At 40.5% G+C, this 25,250-nt stretch overlaps 1 protein-coding gene across 2 annotated transcripts in view; it reads left to right on the plus strand.

Moving 5' to 3' along the window:
* Positions 1–25,250, plus strand: part of SPHKAP (SPHK1 interactor, AKAP domain containing) — a 125,066-nt gene that overhangs the window by 48,387 nt on the left and 51,429 nt on the right. For both annotated transcript variants that reach the window (XM_066280176.1, XM_066280177.1), the window contains exon 4: positions 5,060–5,173. In XM_066280176.1, coding sequence (XP_066136273.1) covers positions 5,060–5,173 — 114 coding nt within the window. The remainder of the gene's footprint in view (positions 1–5,059; positions 5,174–25,250) is intronic.

Raw genomic sequence — 25,250 nt, forward strand, 5'->3', positions numbered from 1 at the left:
TGTTATTGGGCAACTAGACCACACAGACAAGTAAGATCAAGACTGGTCTCCATAGAGATCAGAGCCCTGAAGGAGAAGTGGGTAAATGCATAGACTAGAATGTGATAGAACCCCAAAATTAGAAATTACATAATTTTACTATCGTGCAATGGAGCAGTTCCTAATGGGGCTTTGGGATCAGAGAGTCTGGTTCAGGTCCTGGTTATCTACTAACTAGACAAATGATTGGCCCCTCAGAGCCTGGGCATAGGGACTAATCATTTCTATGTTAGCCAAAGTTTATTGAGCCCTTGCTAGGTGCCAAGCACTGTTTTTTAAGCACATTAGATATAATAGCCTTTAAATTCTACCTCATAAATCCAGAGGTTTAATTTAGGTTATGTTTATTATCCGAATTGGCCCAGAGAGTACTCAGTAAATGTAGTATTATTTGGTCAATAATTAGAGAATGTACATTTTTTTAAATAGTCATTTCTAAGTATAAACTATATGAGACATTTTTATTGTAATTACTAATATGATCAGATGCATTGTGTTTTAAATTATGATGAACAACATTTAATTTTTTTTTTTTTTTGTCTGTTTCTGAAGCTAGAAACAGGGAGAGACAGTCAGACAGACTCCTGCATGCGCCCAACCGGGATCCACCCGGCACGCCCACCAAGGGGCGATTGCTCTGCCCACCAGGGGGCAATGCTCTGCCCCTCTGGGGCGTTGCTCTGCCATGACCAGAGCCACACCAGCGCCTGGGGCAGAGGCCAAGGAGCCATCCCCAGTGCCCGGGCCATCTTTGCTCCAATGGAGCCTTGGCTGCGGGAGGGGAAGAGAGAGACAGAGAGGAAGGAGAGGGGGAGGGGTGGAGAAGCAAATGGGCTCTTCTCCTGTGTGCCCTGGCCAGGAATCGAACCCGGGACTTCTGCATGCCAGGTCGATGCTCTACCACTGAGCCAACCGGCCAGGGCAACATTTAAATTTTAAGATTACATAGTGAGTGAATACTCTCACCAAACAAAGAAGCTGTCTTCAAAACCTCTCTTAAGCATTGAACGATTTAGATTTCACTTCCAGTTCCACTTCCTTCCTCTACCTTGTCTGCTCCCTTGAAAGCGCAGACGGACCTTAGAGAAGGCACTCAGTGTCCAGGACATGGAACCGCCATGTGCGAAGCCTTTCTAGCATTTTCCACTGAGTGGACAGGTCCACAGGCTGGTGACGGGTTTCCTCACTTCTAAGATAGGGTAAGGGAGGGCTTTGTATCATTTTAGCTATTACTTATGTCAAAGATAGGTACAAAAAAAGTTTCCTTAGAATGGAATATGCCACACGTTACTCTTTCTGTGCTTATTCCCCAGAAGAAGTTTCCCAGCAGGTAGCCAGCAGCTGACCCAGTCATGTCAGGGGCGGCCCCTTTCCCGGTTTCAGGAATGTCAGGGTCAGGTGTCAGGCTGATGCTTTTTGGCACCTTCATCTCTGCCTCTCTGTGTTGCACGAGGAAACTGTGCCAACCCAGCCCGTTCCTTTTCTGAAAGGCCCGAGTGCATTGTGTCTGGACTCTGTCTCTTCCCAAGGCTGACCTAGGACAAGAGTCATTCATTTCCTGAGTGACAGTTGCTTTCTTCTGTGGACATATTTTGTTGCAACCATGATGCTCTGGTGCCCTGCATATATTCCAATATAAAAGAAGTCCAAGGCTTGATTTTCTGAAGAATGAGCTAAGAATTCATTCCAATCAGAGGATTTATTAAACCACACTGTAAAATACTATTAACTGGTACATCCATTTGATGCCTCTATTTTAAGTCTCTAATGTTCTTAGAATACCATGAGTAAGGGCTTTTGTTTTATTGAAAGGCATGCCGAATTCTAAAGCTCAAAACCAGGTGGAGAGCCGATGACAGGCATGCTTTCCTTTGGGAAATTAAAATACTGATTAATATTTGCCAGGAGGATTCATTCAGTTCTCATTTATATCACAGAGGGTTGCTGCTGCTTCAGGAACAACGTCACCTCAGCATTTCACTAATGAGAACTAACTGTAAAATGGAAGCCCATAGCAAAATGTAGTTATATTTACAAGTATTAGTGCTCAGAATTTTTCAGAAACACATCCCCAATTAGACCCACTGGTATGGGATGTGGAAGGCAGCGTCGTTAAATGACTTCACTCACGGGCTTTGTTCGGTGTCTCCAGAAGCAAAACCAAACCCCGAGTTGAGCTCTGAGCTGGATGGGCAGAAACTCCAATATCTCCGAGCCTCAAGGTCATATTCAAAATGACGGTTTTTCTGAAGAATCTAACCTTTACAACAAATCCTTCCTTATAACATCGCAATGAAGAGTAAACTTTATCTTAAAACTAAAAAAGAATAAATAAATACATGAATATTTTAGCCCATTTCCCAGCACATTCTAAGCATGCAAAAAAAAAAAAAAGTAGCTGGAACTATTCATACTACACCTCAGAGGAGAATATTTGCTAGAATGAAAGCTTGTCTTCACCCATCAGAAATGCTTTCAATCCACCAATTTCAGGCCTCGGCAGCCAACTTTCTCTTTTCCTTTGCAGTTTGTCTCTAATAGTAACAATGAAAAACAGGTATTGAGAGAATAACTTGCTATCTGCGTGACTTATGACCTCACTGAAGACCCCAGTGATCCCACCAGTGGGGTTTCATTACCTCTGTTCCCAGGTGCGGAAACTGAAACTCAGAATTTACATCCGCTGCCCGAGTTCACCCTGCCGCTAATGACCAAGTTAGGTTTCCAACCCAGTTAGACCGTGGATGCCCATGCTTTTAAACTCCACTCTATGCTGGAAATAAAAGCGAATGGTGGTGAATTAAATAAAAGTAATCTAAGTCAATGGTTCTCGATTTTCTTAAAAACAAAATTTCTTCGCGTTCTAAAATAAAAAAAGTATTAGGGATCTCATGAAACTTTAGTTTATAGGGGGTATAAGAATTGATGTTTTCATATTATATATTATAAATTAAAGGTAAAAAAACTATTTGTGTTTAATTGTTTATCTAACTTTAAATAAGTATACCATTGAAAATAGTAATTTATTATTTTAAAATAATTTTTAAAGAATAATAAATAAATAAGCACATTACAGGTGAACATACATATTTTATGTAAAACATCTGTTTTCCAAAACAAAACCTTTTAGTGGGAAGAGTTGAGGAGATTTGCTTCTGCATTCACTTTTTGCACCATCACAGGCCACATAGTGTCTGGACAGCCCCACTGAGCACTCACCAGACCACAAGAGTGAAAAGGGCAAATAACATCTCACTGCGATTATAAAATCATTTGACCACTGGCCCTGAAAGATCTCAGGGACCCCTCAAGGTGCCAGCTCACACTTTAAGAACCACAGGTAAGGTAAAAATATCTCTAAGAAAGCTGAGACATTCCATTGCCAATTTTAGTCTGCAGTAATAACCCAAGTTCATCCCTCAATTACCTGATTATCCACAGTGTCTCTTTATACTGTGCTGGAAAGAAATAGTGAACATTTGTCATCTCCAAGGAATAATAAACATTGAGTGGGAAAAGAGTTAAAAGTAGTAATAACTCTTGGCCAAAACAAAAAAAAATGTTATAGAAAAATGTGTCAGAAATATATTTGGTTATTTCACTCTCTAGATAACAAAGATGAATGTATTTTTATCTTTACAGAATGACAATCCTATGTTGCACAAATAAAATGTAATTGAAGTATCATTCTATTTTTCTGGCTGTAACCAAACTGATTAAATATGTTTACTGCTTAAGCGAAGATATGGTCAGATTAACAGACATGAACCCTAATGAAGTAAAGCATACTAGAAGAGCATTGGAAATCTTACAAGATGAAGAAAAGGATCCTATAAAATATTTAGGTAGTGTTTAGACATGAAAGAAATTGAATCGTTTGGTTATTTATGAGATTGCTTCTTCAAAATATTTTGGCTAAGAAATATGATTTTTTTTCCTTGCTTTAATCTAAGCCCAGAAATAAGGTATTTGTAAATCATACTTAGTTTTGTTAAATCATGTATTCAAAGTGTGTGTGGCATTACCGTACTATTTCTAAATGGGGGGAAATGATGGTTGTAATGCACTGTACTCATTCTAAATCAGTTTGAAACTGATAGGTGTTCTAGAACAGGGGTCCCCAAACTACAGCCTGTGGGCTGCATGTGGCCCCCTGAGGCCATTTATCCGGCCCCCACCGTACTTCCGGAAGGGGCACCTCTTTAATTGGTGGTCAGTGAAAGGAGCATAGTTCCCATTGAAATACTGGTCATTTTGTTGATTTAAATTTACTTGCTCTTATTTTAAATATTGTATTTGTTCTCGTTTTGTTTTTATACTTTAAAATAAGATATGTGCAGTGTGCATAGGGATTTGTTCATAGTTTCTTTTTATAGTCCGGCCCTCCAATGGTCTGAGGGACAGTGAACAGACCCCCTGTGTAAAAAGTTTGGGGACCCCTGTTCAAGAAGAATTATCCCCTCGTTCACAGACAAGTTAACAGAGCTAAAGAACTGAAGAATGATCATTTCAGTGGCAACATTGCTCCCAAAGGAAAGACACTCCGTTTTTCAAAACCGGAAATACACTGCTCACAAACATTAGAGGATATTTTATCGCTTCATATTCATTTTGAAATATACCCTAATGTTTGTGAGCAGTATATTTAGTAAAAGAGCACTTAATAATGAACTAAAATGAAGTTTGATCTCTGTTGCCAATTGAACTGTTCCTCCAAACAAGCTGTTGAGTGCAGATGATGCCAAAGTCACACCTCCATCCAGCCTTCCTTCCAGCTGCTGGATTTGATGAGAGAGGAAACACCAGTATTAACATCCACGTGTTCCTCTAACACCAGTTCCTGAGTAAATATTTTACACCGTCTAGAGGTGCCATTATCCTGCAGGTTCTTTTTTTTTCTAATCTCCAGAGGCTCTGAGGAAAAGGAAACACCGACTTTCCTCGGAAAAGAGCTGCTTGTTTAAGCAGGACACCTTGCCCCAGAGCACTGAGACGTTTCTCCGTACCCCCCCCCCTCCAGGTGCTCTGCAGCAACAGCCTGCTCGAGTCCACCGACTACTGGTTGCAGAACCAGAGGACGCCCTGCCAGATCGGTTTTGTGGAAGACAAGTCCGAGAACACAGCGTGCGCTTCCGTAAGTAAACACAGCGCGGGCGGGCCACGGGCTGAGAAGGCAGGGAATGCGGCAAGGTGCATGTGCTCGGGCTTAGGACAGAGGTTTCCCAAATTTCGTTAGATGCGCGGTTGGGAAAACCTCCTTTGGAGAAAGCATAAACTGGTGAATGTGGACTGTTAACAAAATAACATGCGGTCCTCTGCGGTGCTCGTGTTTCTACTCTTAATTTCGCTCATTTCAACAAGTGGATTAATCTGATCAATTACCTGAAAAGGAAAAACCATGTTTATATTTTCGAAACTGATTCAGAAACAGAATTGTGGCCGACCTGTGGTGGCGCAGTGGATAAAGCGTCGACCTGGAAACGCTGAGGTTGCCGGTTCAAAACCCTGGGCTTGCCTGGTCAAGGCACATATGGGAGTTGATGCTTCCAGCTCCTCCCCCCCTTCTCTCTCTCTCTCTCTGTCTCTCCTCTCTGTCTCTCCCTCTCCTCTCTAAAATGAATAAAAAAACAACAACAACAGAATTGTCTGGTGAAAAATAACAGGCCATGCAAGGGCCCTCTAAGAGTCTTTTCAATATATCGTGTAACTCCTGAGAGTAGGTATTTTCCACCATAGAGAGTGTCTAAAATTTCTCTACCTTATTTATAAGATATAGTCATTGTCTGAAAACCTTTTCAACCTAAGAAATTCCCAGACATGCATTTTAATATACTGGAGTTAAGCTTTACATAACAAAACCTTCCTTTGCAAGAGAAGAGATGCTGTTATCGATCAATATACTTCTTATGGCTTAGAATGTGAGTCCCTGCGGTTGATGTGAAATATGACCCTTCCTACATTGTTCTGCAAGGCTATACTTTCATTTGCATTGACATCACCTAGGTCTTATAGGGTCATGATTACAGGGTTTGGGGGAGAACATTTTCGAAAGGAGAGAAATGTAATTCTCAAGACTAAATTGAGAGCATTAGCTCTGAGCTATTCATGGAAGTAAGTTGCATGCCAGCACTCCTGTTAAAAAAATAAATAAAAAAGAAGGAGGAAGCTGAAAATGAGATGGAGAAGCTTTTTATATACAATGAACAGAACCGAGAGAACTGGCAGACAGACAGAGGATGTAAAACTTTTCACACTGCAGAGTCTCACGGCACAAGGGAAGCGACGTTCATTCAACAGACTGACTTCAATCTCTTGGTTTAAGCAAATGATTTTGAGTCTGCCACTTTTGAGACTTTTGATCCCTTGTGCAGAATACTAGATGATGGCTAGAAATCTTTGGGGAAAACAAAAAGGATTAGGTGGCAAGTAATTTAATAGTGATACCTTCTCTGTAAATTCAGTTCTGAGATAAGTGGGAAAACTGAGGCATTAGCTGATACCGGTTTCGAATTACACAGCTATAAAATGTAAAAGGGTTTGAGAAATGGAGAGTGGACGCTGTCAGCAGCTACACAATGGTCAAAGTTGTCATCCAAGCAGTTCTTACCGCAAGAAGTCTCCCATCTGAAGAAGGTACAAAAGTCGGGGCAATAAAAACTAGCTAGGGAAGGGCAGAGAGGTCATCTCTAAACTTCATATTTTTCAGAATCTGAAGTGCTGGTCTACAATTAGAATGCTAAATACATAGCCAAATTTAAGATTCTCATTAAATCTTCCTAGGTGTAAGAAAACTTTCCTCCCCCACAAGTCCCAGTGGATCCAAATCTGGACTTAAAACTATCTGACTTCCTTTCTTAACTCTTTGTCCCTCTGCAGTGTTGGATGACGTCAGTGAGGGTAAGCTGATTCATCCTGTCGTTGTGGTTCTTCCTATTCTTTCCAAAAGGGGAAAAATCTAAATACAAAGGTGTACTGGAAGATTTGTTTTCCCACAATAGTTCACAATAACTGAAACTGACACCAATGTTAAATATTGCCCATGATTCTAAACCTAAATTTCAGGATCCTTTTGAAAAACTAGCTGTAATCTCTCAAAAAAGATACTCTGTAGTCACTTTCTTAATTTACAAGTCCTTTTACTTTTTAGGATTTGGCACAGATTTCTAGGATGGGGAGAAGAAACGGAGGCCAGAGCGGGACATTGCTGAGGGGCAGTTATCATCTAGAGGAGAAATAGAGATGAGCTATCAAGATGGCTGACGGAGACAGGGAGCTCTTGGTCAAAATGGCCTCACAGGAGTAGACAAGAGTCGAGGAAAAAGTACTTAATTATTTTTCAAAGAAAAGCTTCCAAGAAACACCCCTGTATTTCACAATAATAGCACCATTGTTAATGTTTAATTTTTAAAAATTTAGTTTCATAAAACCATCCCAAGTCTAAATCTATTTACAAATCATCACAACAGAATTGGAAGAACCTGCAGCAGTGCTGTCCATATTTTATTGCTTTGTCCTCTGTTTATAACTCTGGGTCACTCTATTCTATATACATGAACTGATGCTTCTTTGACTCTTTCTTTCCTGATTGAAATAGTAGCCAACCTTTTCGTTTATTTTGATTGGCTTGGTACCCATTCCACTGAACTACAAGCACAGTTTATGAATCTGCTGTGTCTTAGAACTTAGTGCCTCAGTGTTCCAAGGCTTCTGAATTCACGATGTCCATTTAAAAACTTTATTGAAGAACAATCTCAGGCTTAGAAAACCTTTAGGGTGTTGAGTGTGGGGGTCAGTACAGCTGTTTGTTCTTAAGTATCAACTGAGTTTTAGTCATTATTTCGATAGGGAACTACATTCACTCTGCAGTTAAAGTGAGAAGTCTTAGTGAAGAGCAGTTTGAAGCAGGCAGAAATGTGACAGGCATGCCAAACAAGAACTACTGGCCAGGAAGTCAGAAGCCCTTTGAAAGTCAGCCTTAAACGTTTTTCAAGAGATATTAAATATGAACACCGTGCTTATATTTTTCTAAATAGCATTCCCCTATCAAGCTATATAATTTTATTTTCATTCTGATTTTCCATTCTAAAAATATATATACATCAGCCTTTGGTGTTTTTTCTTAGCCTGATTGTTAGCTTTTTAATGGGGAGATGAGGAGAAAGTGGAGGAGAATCATGGAATCTGAAACCAATCTCCAAACCCAAGACCTGAGACATTATATTTATAGAAGTCCTCAACATGAGTAGTAGAACTGGACTTTTCAGGACTCTTGATTTGTTTCTTTAATTAAGAATGGATTTATTGGATCACATCAGCCTCAGGCACTAAAAATAGCTCAGTACCTGAGCATCAACCCAAGATAGGATTGCCAGGTGCATGGAGGAGCTGTCTCACCATCTTCACTCCTCTCACCTAATGAAAGAAAGAAAGAAAGAAAGAAAGAAAGAAAGAAAGAAAGAAAGAAAGAAAGAAAGAGAGAGAGGAGGGAAGGAAGAGAGGGAGGAAAGAAAGAAAGAAAGAAAGAGAAAGAAAGAATTTAAGTTACTTCTTTAATCCACTATTGCTCTTTGCTATTTACTAGAATTTAATTTTTGATATTTCAGGAACCATCTCTTGGTTTAATGATTTGTTAAAATTACCTCAACAATTATATTATTTTTATTCATAGTTACTGTCAGACTCTTTTCTTATTGATCACTTCAAGACTCTTGGCTATCACCCTACAAGTAAATTATGTGCCCTAGCATGCATTTTAATTAATGAATCACAGTATTTGAAATGTGTTACATTGACCTTATTTTTGTAAATAAAGAAATCAAGTCCTCAAGCAGCCTTCAATATATCATACCTGATATTGCAAAACTAAGGAGATATTTGACCACTATTCACTGGGTCTCCAATGCAAATGTAACCCAGTGGGAACAGTGACAAAATAGTATCTTGATGACTGCTTTTTATTTTATATTATTTTTCTAAATATATCTTTACATAGTCCGCATTAAAAAAAAAAGAAAAACACTTAACTTGATAAGTTGGTTTAAGGAGGAGTTTAGATTCTCTTGACCAAGGAAACATATCTGTCATTTATGGACATATACATTATAGAACTGTGCAGGGACATTTTACATTATCTAGAGTTACTCACCAAAGCCAGTAGATAGCTCTGCATCCCTGAAGGTCCTATGTAAGACATAAAGACCAGCAAATGTGATAAAACTGAGAAGGAGCTTTGTGACAAATAACTTCAAAGCTAAGCCTAAAGAATGTGGCCAAATAATGCAATGGTAATTTAGGGATAGCCATAGATTTAGTCCATATGTTTGTCAGTTTGGAATCCTGAAACTAAGAAAGAGAAAGGTTTTTTTGGATTGAAAATTGAGTCCAGTTCTGTCTTGTATGTTGTTGATATAATGCTACATTAACTAAGTATTAATATTTACTAGGTCTTCAAGCAACTTTTCATGTATAATTTTCTTCAGAAACCAAGTTTGAAACTAATTTTTTTTATTTTTGCAATTTTAGACTTACAAAATATTACAAGAATACAGAAATATTGCAAGAAGAGTAAAAGAATTCCCAGATACCCCAAATGCTAACATTGTTACATTTTCTTGACCCTTTCTTTTGTGTGTGTATATGCATCTGTGTGCAAATGCACAGTTATGATTCTTTTCTAAAACTTTGAGAACAAGATACAGCCATGGCACCTCTTTATCCCTACATGACTTGGTGTGGAATATAAACATTTAAGACCAGGATTGAACACAGAGCTGCGGATACCTTTGTTCGGACTTCTCATTCAGTCCCCGCTGCGCAATGATATTTAAATACGTAGTCAATAGTTTTCAAGGAGCAGCTGGATACTGTCTGCATAACAGGAACAGCTCAAACTCTCATGGCAGAGGTCAGCCAGGCTGAGTGGGACAAAAGCCCAGTAATTTAGTGGCCACACTTGCTCCCCAGGAGGCAGTGCAGGCACCATCAAGTGTTCCTTGAGCACGTGGCCTCTCCGGAAGGAGGGGTGGGAGGGAGCTCCTAGACTCCTCTCCTGGCGGATTATTCTGCCAACTTGATCCGCATTTGCTCTTCAAGAGAGAGGTTCTGGTAAGTTCCAGTTCTTCCATCTTGGTGCATTTCTAGGAGTTTTAGTATCTCCCACGGTAGAACTGTCCAGAAGGGAACTATTTTGGAAGCTTGCTTCTTAAGCCAGTTCTAGATAAAACAGAGAAAGCAAGGAGGCTCTGGGTGCCAGAGCAGGCTGCTCACAACCCGTGCACATGGCCACGCCTCACCCTGGGAAGCAGCTCAAGAGGCACTTTGGGAAACCCAAGGCCTCAGAGAAAACTCTTTGACTCTCAGTCAAATGAAAGTTCCACTCAACTCACCAAGCCTCTAGAAGCCAATCAATTGGAGCACGTTAGTGGGAAGCATGACACAGAGGGAGGGTGAGAAAAAGAGTTACTCACCAAAGCCAGTAGGTAGCTCTGCATCCCTGAAGGTCCTATGTAAGACATAAAGACCAGCAAATGTGATAAAACTGAGAAGGAGCTTTGTGACAAATAACTTCAAAGCTAAGCCTAAAGAATGTGGCCAAATAATGCAATGGTAATTTAGGGATAGCCATAGATTTAGTCCATATGTTTGTCAGTTTGGAATCCTGAAACTAAGAAAGAGAAAGGTTTTTTTGGATTGAAAATTGAGTCCAGTTCTGTCTTGTATGTTGTTGATATAATGCTACATAATAAAAATAAGAACTTTTTTTTTACTACAGGAATTACAGTGCATAATCTAAGCATTAGATAAGTGAAATAAGACTTCTAATATTCATAATATGAAAAAGAATTAAAAGGGAAATATTGGTGATTGTTTAAATGACTAAACTTGAAGTAACTGCAGAAACCAATTAGAAAATTTTTACATTTCAGTAAATAACAGAAACAAAATGAGAAACCAAATGACAAACTCAAGATATTAATCTCCATACATAAAGAGTTGCCATGATTCAATAAGAAAAAAAAATTACAATAACAACGTTGACAAAAACCAAATGTAAGAAGTTCACAAAATAAGAAATGCAGTGTTTAATATACACATAAAAATATTAACCTCTATGATAATCAAAATGAAGCAAGTATATCAAATAATTTGTTCCTAATAAACTGCTCAAGATTTAAAAAAATTATTACGCTCTCTGTTGATAGAAACACAGTTAAGAGGACACTCTCCATAATTGACAGTGAAAGCATAAATTGATAAAATTAATATAATCTCTCTGAAGGAAAACTTTGTAATAAGTACTGTGTAAAACATTTTCAGTGTTCATGCCTATTGGTCCTCTTTTTGAAATATACTCTAAAGCAGGGGCCCCCAAACTACGGCCCATGGGCAGCATATGGCCCCCTGAGGCCATTTATCCAGCCCCCGCCGCACTTCTGGAAGGGGCACCTCTTTCATTGATGGTCAGTGAGAGGAGCATAGTTCCCATTGAAATACTGGCCAGTTTGTTGATTTAAATTTCATTGTTCTTTAAATATTGTATTTGTTCCTGTTTTGTTTTGTTTTTTACTTTAAAATAAGATATGTGCAGTGTACATAGGGATTTGTTCATAGTTTTTTTTATAGTCTGGCCCTCCAACGGTCTGAGGGACAGTGAATTGGCCCCCTGTGTAAAAAGTTTGGGGACCCCTGCTCTAAAGAAATGGCAGTTACGTGCAAATTAGTGTAAAATACTGTTGATGTGCAGAGTGATGGACCCAAGGCAACATGGTAGACAGGTGCAGGACAGGGAATCCCAGCTGCTCTTTCTATTGTAGCTATGAAATACAAAGCAGGTTATTTCATCTCTCTGTGCCCCAGTTCCTCGTTCGCAAAATAAAGATGATGCTATTTATCTCAGGATTGTAAAGATTAAAATGCATTAACACTTCTAAAGTGCTAGAACATGCCTGCATGTTATATATAGTGCATGATAAGCACTATATATAATAATTATATATAAGGACTTAATAAAAGTAACAGTGTGCAATGGCAAAAATTAGGGAGATTTTGCATGTTGCATAGTACAGGAATGGTTAAATAAATGTCAGAGATCTGTGCCATGAAAACTTAGATGTTCTTTGCAAGCTAGGTTTGCAAAAATAAAAATAAAAATACTTAAGCACATAAAAATAAGGTCTTAAATATAATTATCTATAAAAAATAGGCTGCAAAATTTTACATAATATATATTAAACAGGACAAATGAAGAGATTGGATAAAGAAACGAGTAAAATCAAGAACAGCTCCTGTGACTTTGGCTGAAGCTCGTAGGTGGATGGAAGTTTCATTTGCTGTGATGGGGAAGACCGAGGGAGGGTGAGACTGGTTGGAGGTAGAGGAGCGAGGTGAGGCTCATCTCTTGAGTCATCCAAGTGGAAATGTCAAGTTGGAACTTGGATTACAAATTGAAGCTGTTGGTAAGATCAGGGTGAGGGAAAAGAGATTTGAGGGTCTTCAGGGTGGCCCTGGGAGAGCAGAGAAACTCAGTTAAACCAGGGAGAGTTGTAGACAGTGTCAGGGTGCTTGCCACTGAGTGCTGGGTACTCGGGAAGTGCTCATCCAGCGATGTCCGTGTCCCAGCCCTCCCCCAAACAAGAGATTGTCACTGAAGTGCGTAGGCCTGAGTTTCAAATACCCGAAGAAGTGTTGATGGATCTTGAGAATTTTTGCCACCGAAAAGGCCGTCAGATGAATAGATCTGAGTGTACTTTTAAACCCAGCTGTTCATACCGCTTCTCTCAACTGTTTTAAAATGTATTTTGACAGAAGAATGCATTATTCAAATAGCTCAGCATAGCTCTGAGTTTCAAATTTCATATCATTCCTGCTATTACTGCAATTTTCCTCTGAGTGGAAAACTTGTCAAGAAAAACAAACAATGTTTCTCATTAAATTCTCTTTCAGCTTTAAGAATTTTGACTACATAATTTTGATTTCTGTTTGGTCAAATTATTTGTTTGCATTAACATGTCTTTCTTAATCGGTTCTTCCAAAATCTCAGAAAAACAAGGAGAAGGATAGCATTATTATTATTTTTTACAACATAGAATCTCAGGTTTTTAAATAAATAAATGAAAAAAGAAAGAAGAGAGAGAGAGAGAAAGAGGGAGAATGAGAGGGAGGGAGAGAGGGAGGGAAAGAGGGAGGAAGACATTTAAAAATGGACCTGGCTAGTGACCACCGTGGAATGTCCGTTTTTTAGTTAAGACCATTATTTCTTTCTTTTGTAACAATGAGGCCTACGCCCCCTAGAGGTTTATTGGGAAATGAGAGAGCCCTAAAAGCAGAATTTCTGCCCTTCCATGCTTGGATATTACTCTCTTTTTAAGACTAGTGTCAGCCCTCACTTAGTATTCCAGACAGTTCTCAGCACAGCGTCCGTATGGTGGAATTAGTTTAATGGCAGTAGCTGGAGGCGTGCACTGTACTTTCCAGGAGCACCTGACTGGCTGAAAGGGAGCAGGTATGCCCCCTGCGATGTCATGCCTTCTACTGTAATCCTGGAGCAGACAGCCCAAGTCAGCAGTGGCTCGGGTCGTTTTACTAGACACCAAGGATGAATCCTTCTAAAGCAGGTTCTCTCTCAACCTTGGCCGCTGTGTGGTGTTAGGCCGGACGGCTCTTTGTTGCAGGGTCTGCCCTGTGCACTGTAGGAAACCTAGCAGCACTCCTGGCCTCTGCCCACTAGATGCCAGTAGCACCCACGCCCCAGTTGTAACAACCAAAAATGTCTCCAGACACGGCCAGTGTCCCCCAGCCAGGGGTGGTGGGTAGGGAGCAAAATCACACTCGGTTGCAGCCGCTCTAAAGGTCAGCAAGCCTGAACTTCTGGTCACCAGGAGGTAGTTCCCGTTTGCGTGTGCCACCCTGAGCTACGCCCCCTGACCTTCCCACTTGGGTGACATGGAGTGAAGTCACAGTGTCCACTTCTCCCACTTGGTCCCAGTCCACCCATGCCTCTCATCAACAGCCGTATGCACGAGGAGGAAGGACTGAAAATGAAAAGTTCATGAGACACCAGCTCGGGACACTCGCCCGTAGGTCCAAATCAATTAATTAATGGCTGCTTCTTCCACCAATTAGGATCCAGTACCCCTGGAACATCCCAGCCAACCAATTTCTAGATTGAGATACAGCACATATATTTATAACTCATTTACTTTCTTTTGTCACGTGTCGTGTAGTTTTATAACAGAGCTTTGAAAGCAGTAAGAAAGCAAAGCACCCTAATCCCACTGCCGTAGTTCTATCCTTGGCTCCTAGGGTATTTCTTTCCGCACTTTCCCCGGAAAGAGCCAGAAAGAGCAAGCGTGCCAACTCACCTCAGTTTTAAAAGGGAACGTGGGCCCTGGGTTTAAGAACTTCTCATTTTTTCAAAGAAGTCAAAAATCTAGTTTTCTGTATGACATTTGATTTTTAAATGGTGGCCAGTAATACAGTTTTCTCTCAAGATCGCGTAAGGAAAATGGAGCACCCTGAGCGGTGGAATCAGCTAGCAGGACTCTGGTTGCTGACACCTGTCACTCCAGCTTGTGCTCACCTGGCCTCCTTCTTGGCACCTGCCAACTTTCATTTGCATCTGAATTTAAGACCTCGGTCACTAAACAGCCTCTCAACAGCTTTCCAGCTCAGATAGTCTGGGAGTCTTGGGCCAAAGTACATGACCAGAACGCCCTTTCTCTAACCTGAATCAGCTAGTCCACCTTTTTACCACCGTCCACAGATAGGCAGGACCACTCCCTGCGGCCTTCCTCTCAGGGGACGGTTTGGGAAATAAAGCCTTACGCAATCTTGAAAATAAAGGACAGTGGACACGAATTATGCCATTTATTTCCTTTATTCATATGTGTGTATATGTATGCATATATGTACATATAATACATAATATAGATAGATCATATCTGTTATACATGTACTTGATATGTATACAAATATATTTCTGTTGCAACTGCTGTTCTGGTAAGTGAGCAATCCACTTCATGAAGACAAACAATAAAGTATGGTTCAAAAAGTAAAAATTAACCCAGCAGGTATATTTCCACCCCAGCGTCCAATTCAAGACCCCCCCACCGCTGGGCTTGCCCTCTTTTGTCACAGGATCAATCACCTATACCTCATGGTTTCAGCCCCATCTACAGACCAGTGACCACTATCTCTGAACCACAGGCCTATCTCTAAGTGCCTGTGAGACACGCCCACCGGGACACCTCAAAAATAACCCCAACTCAACCTAACTGGAAATAAATATCCAAAAATATTTCTGCCTCTCGAAATTTCAAACTATACTGATGGTTTTGTAATCTGCACACATTTCCCCAGCGATCGTCCTTAGAACCACACTTATTTTTCTCTCTCACTCTTTGTCTCTAATTGCTTAGCAAAAGCTGTTTTCACTCTTCAGTCTGGCTGTGCCTTTCCCATCCCCTGGTTGCTTTTTATTGCTTTAACCCCACCTATTTCTTCTAAGTATATTTAATATGCAAAAAAACAAAAGCGAACACAGAAAGGAAAGAAAAAGGCACATAAAACTCTAGCAATCTTGAGAGACCACTGGTATCTTTTTCTCCTGAAACTCTTTGCACCACCAGATTCCTAGATTGATTGTAGAATTCCAATGGTATAAATAATTATATTTCCAGTCCCCCTACTCCCCCCACCCCCCACCCCCCACCACAACCCCCAGCATCACAGAATTCCTCCGGAGACTGCTGAGTCAGTATCTAATTCAAGACCATGGCTCTAGTTTTAATTCAACGGACTCTAAATTCCAAAGGGGCTAATTCATGGTCATTGTATTAGTTTTGAAAATGTTACACTAAATGGCAAGGCAGCGAGGGAACACTTTGACCTTGGTGCATGGTGACATGGAAGACACACGCACCATAATCATTTGCCAGCACCCAGTGGAGCACCGAGATAAAATATCACTTGGTGAGTGTACTCACACCATATGCTAAACAAACAGAATGTACTCGAGTTTTCTTTCCTGCCAAACTAAGTGACTAAACTTCCATTCGTGAAGTTGCAGAAGCCAAGAGCTGGAATAAACCCGAGAAGATATATTGCCCGTTCCACTCACTTTTCAGGTGACAGAACAAAGCAGCAACGAAGGGAAGCATTGCTCAAGTCTGCAGAGAAAATTAGTAGCAAGGCTGGACCTGGAGTCCAAATTCACCAGCTTCTGGCTCAGTGGGTACAGCACATTGTCAATTCCCTGGGAGACCCCTCCCCCAGTATAATAATTTTATTACATTTCTGCATGGTAGGATTATTTTTAGTTGAGGCATAGATTTGTACTATGAATCCATGCTGAAGACCTTAAATTAGTATTATTGAAAAGTTCCAAACTGTTTATCTTTTTGGTTGTTTCTAGTAAATATTAGATTGTCACATGTTCATATTTTAATTACTGTCAGATTATATTTTACAGATATCTAGTTATAGCACCAATAGGTATAAATGCTATTAAGCAAGGTCTGCTATGTCTGTACCATCAAACCAAAGTGACCAAGTCCTTGGTCATCCCGAGTGGCACTTCCTGTACTTTTCCTGGGTCTTAAAATATGGATACTACTCTTCCAGAATCTCTGAGAGGTCTAGAAATATGAGCAAATATTCTCTGCATCGCAGAAGCTCAGGAAACTGGACATTTTAGGCACTACAGCAATTCTGGAAACAGTGTCCTCCTCCCCTTTCTCCTGGGTTTATTTTGTTGTTTGACGTTTTTATTTGTTCTTTGAGTTGGCTTGCTTGTTTTTTTTTGTTGTTTTTTTTTTGTGTTTTTTTTTTCATTTTTCTGAAGCTTGGAAACAGGGAGAGACAGTCAGACAGACTCCCGCATGCGCCCAACCGGGATCCATCCGGCACGCCCACCAGGGGCGACGCTCTGCCCATCCTGGGCGTCGCCATGTCACGACCAGAGCCACTCTAGCACCTGAGGCAGAGGCCACAGAGCCATCCCCAGCGCCTGGGCCATCTTTGCTCCAATGGAGCCTTGGCTGCGGGAGGGGAAGAGAGAGACAGAGAGGAAAGCGCGGCAGAGGGGTAGAGAAGCAAATGGGCGCTTCTCCTTTGTGCCCTGGCCGGGAATCGAACCCAGGTCCTCCGCACGCTAGGCCGACGCTCTACCGCTGAGCCAACCGGCCAGGGCGCTTGTTTTAATGAAGTCTGTTTTCTCCCTCCCAGGGTTAAGCATTTCTTGTCCCTCCTAAGCGATGCACAGCCTTGGTCCCGTGCACAGTCACCTAGGGAGACACAGCTCGTTGTAGCAAGCCTCTCCTTGGCTGTGTCGTCCCCTGATCTTTCTTTAAGCTGCCTGCTTCATGTTAGTGTTGCGCTCTGCCTGGTTGACTCCAGTACTTACCCGCGATTGCTCTATTGCTTTCAGCCAAGCCCTGGGGGATAAACTGCTCAGCGAGCCGCTCCAATTACACTTAGGCAGGTGCAGGTTTGAGACCCGTTTTGAATTTTTTTATTTCATTTTATTTTTTTACAGAGAGATAGAGTCAGAAAGAGGGATAAATAGGGACAGACAGACAGGAACGGAGAGAGATGAGAAGCATCAATCATTAGTTTTTCGTTGCCCCACCTTAGTTGTTCATTGATTGCTTTCTCATATGTGCCTTGACCGTGGGGCTACAGCAGACCGAGTAACCCCTTGCTCGAACCAGCGACCTTGGGTCCAAGCTGGTGAGCTTTTGCTCAAACCAGATGAGCCCACACTCAAGCTGGCGACCTTGGGGTCTCGAACCTGGGTCCTCCACATCCCAATTCGACGCTCTATCCACTGCGCCACCACCTGGTCAGGCTCATTTGGAATTTTGTTCTGACCCATTGAGGGCTCTTCTTAGCTATCTCTTCTTGTTCTCTCTAGTAAACTAGGGGTCTGCGTTTTAGTTTTTTGCTCTTAATTAAGAAGAGTTGTTGTTTCTAAGCGTGCCCTTAGGCTTGAACTTCCCCAGCTGCTATTTCAAATGATCTCAGTCCTTTGGGGAGAGCTTCTGAGCTCTCTCTTCTCGCAGAGCGCTGCCCCTCCTGGCCAGACTCTGGGAGCGCTCTGCACCGGGTAAGGAGCTAGCCCAGGCGTGGCCAACAGTTTTTGCCCCTGGGCCAGATTAGAAAGAAAACTTTTTTCACTGCCCGGATGAAATATTAAAATTAAAAAATGTTAAATACAGAAATGATGCATTTAAGTAAACAAAATTTTATTATGTAATTTGTTTATGAATACATGTAAGTAATTTAGTACAACAAATCAACAAAAAAACTAATGTGACGTGTTGAGGCACTTTGCATCGCCTATTATTTTTTTAATATCTGGCTCTATACTTTAGTAGCTATTCTTAACACAGCCTCCAAATGTAAATCATTCATTCTTGATCTTGAACTTTTATTTAGATTCGTTAAAGAAAAAGTTTGTTCACAAATGTAAGTTGAGCTGAAGATTACTAAATATTCCTTGTCAAGTTTTTTTAAATTTCCATATTTTCCATTATTCAATTGCTTATAAAAATTGCACAGATGAGTACAAAAGTTGTAAATTTTTATAATGGAATTTTTTTAAAAAATAAAGAAGTATCGTGAATCCATTTAACCAATTTTTAGAAGTTAACCCTAGATTAGTCACACGCGGAATTTTTTTCCGCGTATCACTATCTTCTTAAATATCTCGATTTCCAATAATCAAAGACGCTTCCGCTTCTGAGTAGCTGAGATTTTAACTTTCACTGTTGTACAATGGTTAGATATCATAGTTTATGTATAACGATTTAAAAGGACCACTTATTTCATTTCTACAGTGCGTCGTGCGGAGAATATTAAAAATTTAATTGCGGGCAGCATAAACTCATTCCACAGGCCGGATCTGGCCCGCAGGCTATCTGTTGGCCATGCTAGAGCTTGCTTCTGGTTTTTGTGGCGGCCCCGCCCGGGGGAAACATCTGCTCCACAAAAGGGCTGGAATGTGTGGGCATGGCCCTAGGGTTCTCAGGCTGTCACACCTGGGGTGACATCAGATCGGAGTAGGGCTTCCACTAAAGAAAGAAGCCCCTGACTTCTGGGCTTCCCTCTCCAGGAACTCAACCTCTTCAATTTGGAGTCGGAGGGGATGAGAAGTGCCGGCTGTCTCTGACTCTCAGGGAGACACAGTGACCCTTGTCTGGGAGCTGAGGGGAGAGACGTCCAAATGGAGTTTCTCTCCAGTTGGACTGGGTGGGGGGGAAGGGGAAGGAGGAAGGGAGCTGGGTTTTAAATGCCGCAGACTCTCTGTGCTCGGAGCTTTAGTAGATTTAGATTTTCTTGGAAGATGCATCTTTATATTCTATATGATTTTAGGACAATTTCTAGAGAATTAAAGTATCTGCCTTCATAGTCTTTGCCAGCTTTGCTTGTTTTGCTGGGGAGTTGGTCCACTGAGCTCCTCACTGTCATCCCAATCCCAGAATTCCCTACAGTTTCTTATTTCCAGCTCATTTCCTTCTGTTGCCTCCTTGACTCTCAGAGGTGCTTGAGTTTGTGACCCAGGTTGGGTCTGTAACTGAAGAACTAGGGAGTTTTGAGTCTCCCATTAAACTTAGCTTCATATCCTTTCCCTAACAACCAGTCTTGTTGAAGACGGAGGTGGCATTCTGTCATGCAAGTGAAAGCAGCTAATGGCCCTGAGGAAGAGCCTCCCATTTTTATATAAAGTTGAGAAGTGAATGTTTGTGAAGAGCCAATATTTTCCTTAGGGAAAAAAACTGAGTTTCTTGTAACACATGAAGAGCACCTTCAGAAGATGCTTCTATTCACTTTATTCTAAAACATGTAACACATGTCACTCAGTGCCCAGTGCAGCCATTAAAAGCTTGGTTAAAAGGCATTGATTAACCTGAGGGAGTATAATTTGAAAATAAGCCCACAGAATAAATTATTTGGAAAGTATTTCCTTTGACTATGGAAATTGAATTATAATAGAGTTGTTAACTGGAAGCTATTTGGATGTGAAAGAAAGTCTGACAAGGGATGATAAATGAGAAATAGCTAAAACTGAGTCATTCTCTGTGGTTCTAATGGCACAGCAGACCCAACTGTTTCGTTATGTCACTCATTTGTCCCCACATAACCACGTTTATCAACCTACAAGACAATTTAGTCATGTATCCTTGAAACCACCATAATTTTCATGTATTTGTAACTCTGTAGTCATGGGTGGCTATAGCTGAACCAAAGAAAATTCTCTGGTTACTCTATAGTCATGGATGGCTATCGCTGTACCAAGGAGAATTCTCTGGTCACTGCAATTTCTGTCAAAGAGCAATGATAAGTGCAATGAGGTAGCTACAGGCTAAAATAACTGACATTAAAATTAAGGGTCATAATTTATCACAACATATTCCCAAGTGACTTGGTCTTTGTGATCTCAAAAGTTCCATCCAACTTTAAGACTCTTTTCAAATACTTATATATTCTTTGGACAGTGCAGTATTGGAAGAAAGTGATGTTTTGCTCAATTAGTGAGAGCAGCATAATTTTCCTGCCTTTATTTTATTTTTTAACACTGACCTTCAACATGCGTTCTGTTAACTCAGCAGATTGCCATTGTTCTGACGTTTAGTTTGTAAAAACACATTCTGTCCAAACTACCTAAGAAGTAAGAGAAATAGAGGTGTGTTTTTGGTTTACCTTAGTCACTGCGAAGGGAGCTCACCAATCAATGCCACAGGCTTCGAGCCATTCTTACGGCAACATCGTTTTATTGACTATTTTTCTTCCTTCAGGGCATCTCTCTGCAAAGGTGCCCCTTTTCCTTTGTTCACCGTAAGCCTTTCTCATGCTTCATCTAGGCAGAGAGCCCTTTATCTAAAGAGAGGTTCCTGGAAAGAGGAAACACACACATAAAACTGGGACTTCAGCCCCATTCCTATGCCTGGGAACTGAAGGGAGAATTAATGCACCTGGAAAATTCCCCTTCTGTTTTAAGTTTATGAAAGCACTTTTCAAAGGGAATCAACAGTGAACATTTTAGCATTTTAGAGATGACCTAAAACAAAGCTCCAGAGGACGGAGGACTTTTACAATGTCATAGCAACAACAGAATCCTGGGGTGCGTGGAAATTTTCATCGTATCATTTGTTTGTAAACAAAACACACACAAAATACTTGACTAATTTATCCTAAACAATATTTATGTGTGAATATATAAAAGTGCAGAATGAATGGACCTGATGTTTTCTCAATGTGTTGACTACGGAAATAATTCACGTAGGCGTTAGGCTTCCTTGAAATCGGTTCTGCAGCCATTTGTTGATTTCCCATATGCATGCCTACTCTGTTATTACTATCAACTCTTGTCTAGAGTTTTGCAAATTGTAATACTAATTATTAATGCCAGGAACTGATTAATAAACATACTGCCCTTGCAAGATAAAGTGGGCATGGATTTGCCAACCAACCCTACGAGAGGCAGGCAAAGTAAAGTTTCTTAGCCAGTGTTGTATTCTAGAAGCTATGTCCAGAGGACACCATTAATGAAGGTGACAGGACCCCGCCGATTGCTTTATTTGGGCTTAGGAATGTGTAGAAAAACAAACAAACAATAGAGCCCAAATACAGCTTTATTCTTTCTATGAAGAAATGCTTTTTCTGTACTAATGATAGAAGTACTGAATGCCTCATGTATACAGAGTTCTGTGTAAAGTAATGATCTTTTCAATAAAAGAAGTGCTCAGATGGAGGTGGGGTCAGCACAGAGTCACAATATCATGCAGGTGATTCACACATTGGGTCAGTGACCTCAGCAGGCTCTTCCATTCCAAACTTAGATGACTTTGTGAAATTTTCAATAAAATGAACAAATATTTATTGAATATTTCTGGTCTATTAAGAATCTCTGCTGAGAGCACTGGATAGATTCATTAATTTAGACAACATCTCTATATAGTCTCTCTCCAAGTGAGACTGACTTGGATGGAATACTTATGTTACACAGCTAGTAAATAGCGGAGCCAGGAATGAGACTCAGATGATCTCATCAAGAGTCCAGTCTAGGCCCTAGCAGGTTGGTTCAGTGGTAGAGTGTCACCCCAGCTTCTAGAGAGCCTGGGTTCAATTCTCAGTCAGGATACACAGAAGTGACCATCTGCTTCTCCATCCTTCTCCCTCCCCTTTCTCTCTTTTCCTCTCCCCTCCCACAACCATGTCTCTATTGGTTCAAGCACATCAGCCCTGGGTACTGAGGATGGCTCCATGGAGCCTCTGCCTCAGGTGCTAAAAATAGCTTGGTTGCAAGCATGACTCCAAATGGGCAGAACATCAGCTTCAAGATGGGGGTTGCCAGGTGGATCCCAGTTGGAGTGAATGGAGGAGTATGTCTGTCTATCTCCCCTCCTCCCACTTGGAAAAAATACAAATAAAAGAGTCCAGTCTTCCAACTCTTCCCGCACTCTCTCCATATTGTTTGTGGCCATTTGTAGACCTTTGATTTCATAACAACTGAAAGATCTGCCTGTTCCTTTTTGTACAGAGATGGAAGACTCCTTAATTACAAAAGTGATTGTTTAATGATCCCATAGATATTTTACTGCTGCCATTTTAGATGCCTATCTATAATAATAAATTTTTCAGCTCACTTATAACATGTTCATATCAGAGCTTTATAGTGCTTCCATTTATAAACAGTTTCCACTAACAGTATTATTTCACTGAAGCTACTTTATAAATGAAGAAAACTACATAGGTGCTGAAAGTTGCAATGCTTGCCCAGAATCACAAAGTGGGGATTTGGTACCTGTAACTAGGTCTTCCGATTGCCTTTGTAAAGCAACCTTTTCATGGTCATGTCACTTTCCAATTAAAGGATTAATTGGGAAAGTAAAGTCTTAGGATTTTATATCCTTTTCTAAAGCAGTAGTTGTCAAAATATAGTCCATGGCCAAATCTGGCCCACTGCCTGCTTTTGTAAATAAAGTTTTATTGAGACACAATCACACCATCCATGTGCATATTGTCTCTGGCCGCTTCTCCTCCATTGCAGAAGAGTTGAGTGAATGCAACAGAGACCTGAGGGTCTGCACACCAAACTATTTGTTATGTGGCCCTTTACAGGAAATGTTTGCCACCTTCTTTGCTAGAGCAAGTAGCTAACCCTTTGAAAGACCAATACTGCTCTCTGCATTACTGGTCTGGTATGGATAGAAACAAGACAGTTTCTGTTCTACCTGAGGAAACTCCCAGGTCTTTTCTTGCGTCAGGTGTTTGAAGGACTGGACTTTCCACCATCAAGACTGTAACCCCTGTTTCCCATCACATAAAGCCGTGATATGTTTGGAAATTTTTATTGAAATGACCTTCCCACAACAATTTTCCACAAACTCTTTTATTCTTGTTTCTGCCTTTTTTCTGCTTTACTTCTTCTAATTTAACTACTCCAAATGTTCTAAGAAATTATATGTTTCATAGCATTTCCACTGACTTACATCTGAGAATTAGACAGATATATTGCCTTTTCTTTTCCCTCGAAAATCTGGCATCTTTTAGGAGAACAATATTGCTTCCTGCATAAATCTAGCTTTTGTTTTTCTCAAAGCTGTAATTACTAACAGTATTTTTAGTCCTGTAAACCCTAATTTGCCATCCCATTTTACTGTAGCCTGTTCATCACAACCTACCAGAAGTCACAAAAGCCAATGTCCTGGTGGTTGAGAAATATTTGATGTGTGGTTTGCAATTCAGAAAGAGACTCAAACACTTGTCAGTTCTTTTGGAAAAAATAGCAAGTCATTGGTAATTCAAAGAGGGCGTGATTAGAAGAAATATTCTTCTATTTCTGGACTTCTGATTTTAGGAAGTAAATTAACAGGGGCATGAGCATACACACCTGAGCCTTGAGTCATGATTAATTTTGAAAAACAGACGCAACTGTGTAAACCAAAAGACGACGTGCTGAAAGGTCAGTACATTTGTGTTGTAAAAGATAAAAAAAAGTTAGTGTTATAAAAACCCTTCCACTGAGATTCAATTTTGTGATGATATTCTGTAATTTGAATTTACTTCCATAATTATGTGTTTTTTTTACCATAATTGTCATTGTACTACAATGATGGCTGAGATAGTCTCTGCCTCATAAAGCTGAAGTTTTCTTGGCTTTGCAATAGAGCTAGACCTCATTTTCCTTTTAGAACATTGGTTATTTCATGCTGAACAGAAATTTGATTGGCGGAAATACGTGTTGAGAAAGGAGAAAGAGAAAGAAGGAAGACGAAATGGAGGGAAAGAGGAAGAAAAGGGAAGGAAGGAAGGAAGGAAGGAAGGAAGGAAGGAAGGAAGGAAGGAAGGAAGGAAAGAAGGAAGGAAAGAAGGAAGGAAGGAAGGAAGGAAGGAAGGAAGGAAGGAAGGAAGGAAGGAAGGAAGGAAGGAAGGAAGGAGATAGGCAGACTCAAATAAAGGCAAAGTCATATATTAGGGGGATACTTCTGAAAGACTTCAAATAATTCAAGATTTGTTTTTTTAGGGGCATTAATGTAGAGCACAGATAATGTATCTGAGATTATATCAGTTAACCTCCATTAGAGAATATTTTTGCATTTAAATATACTTTTGAATTACAGTATATATTTACCATAACTTTTGCATTATTAACACCTTTTTTTTTAATTATCAAAGAATGCTATCTGCCTTAGTGAAGACAGTTGCTTGGATTAAGGTAGTAGGGTCCAATATGGAATAGGGCCAATTTGACCTTGAGGTTAATTTCCACAAATCTATCCTTGTCTGTCTGCACTGTGATTTTTGTAAGCTAAACATGAAAACTGCTTTAATTTTTAAAAAGCAGAAATCATTTTTCAAATGAAATCTTACCTATCCTTTATATATAAACAGAGAAAAGCAGAAATGCTCATTTGAAAGCCTGAGGCCCTGTCTGGAATCAAATTCACTCACAGCTCTGAACCAGGGGCCCTGAAAGAGAAGAGTGAATAGCAGTGCCTCTCTCTGACCGTCTGCCTGCCTGCCTGGTTGGCTGACAGATGGCCTGTCTGATGAATGGATGGATGGATGGATGGATGGATGGATGGATGGATGGATGGATGGCTCAGCCCTAGGAGGGCCTGCCAGTCCCTAAACCAAGGCGATTTTAGTGGATCACAGGAAACGAAATACCTCTGCTTCCCCAGATTTCTAGCTTCACATGTGACGCA

Source organism: Saccopteryx bilineata, chromosome 5 (genome assembly GCF_036850765.1).
Source record: "Saccopteryx bilineata isolate mSacBil1 chromosome 5, mSacBil1_pri_phased_curated, whole genome shotgun sequence".
In the NCBI taxonomy this organism is placed as follows: Eukaryota; Metazoa; Chordata; class Mammalia; order Chiroptera; family Emballonuridae; genus Saccopteryx; species Saccopteryx bilineata.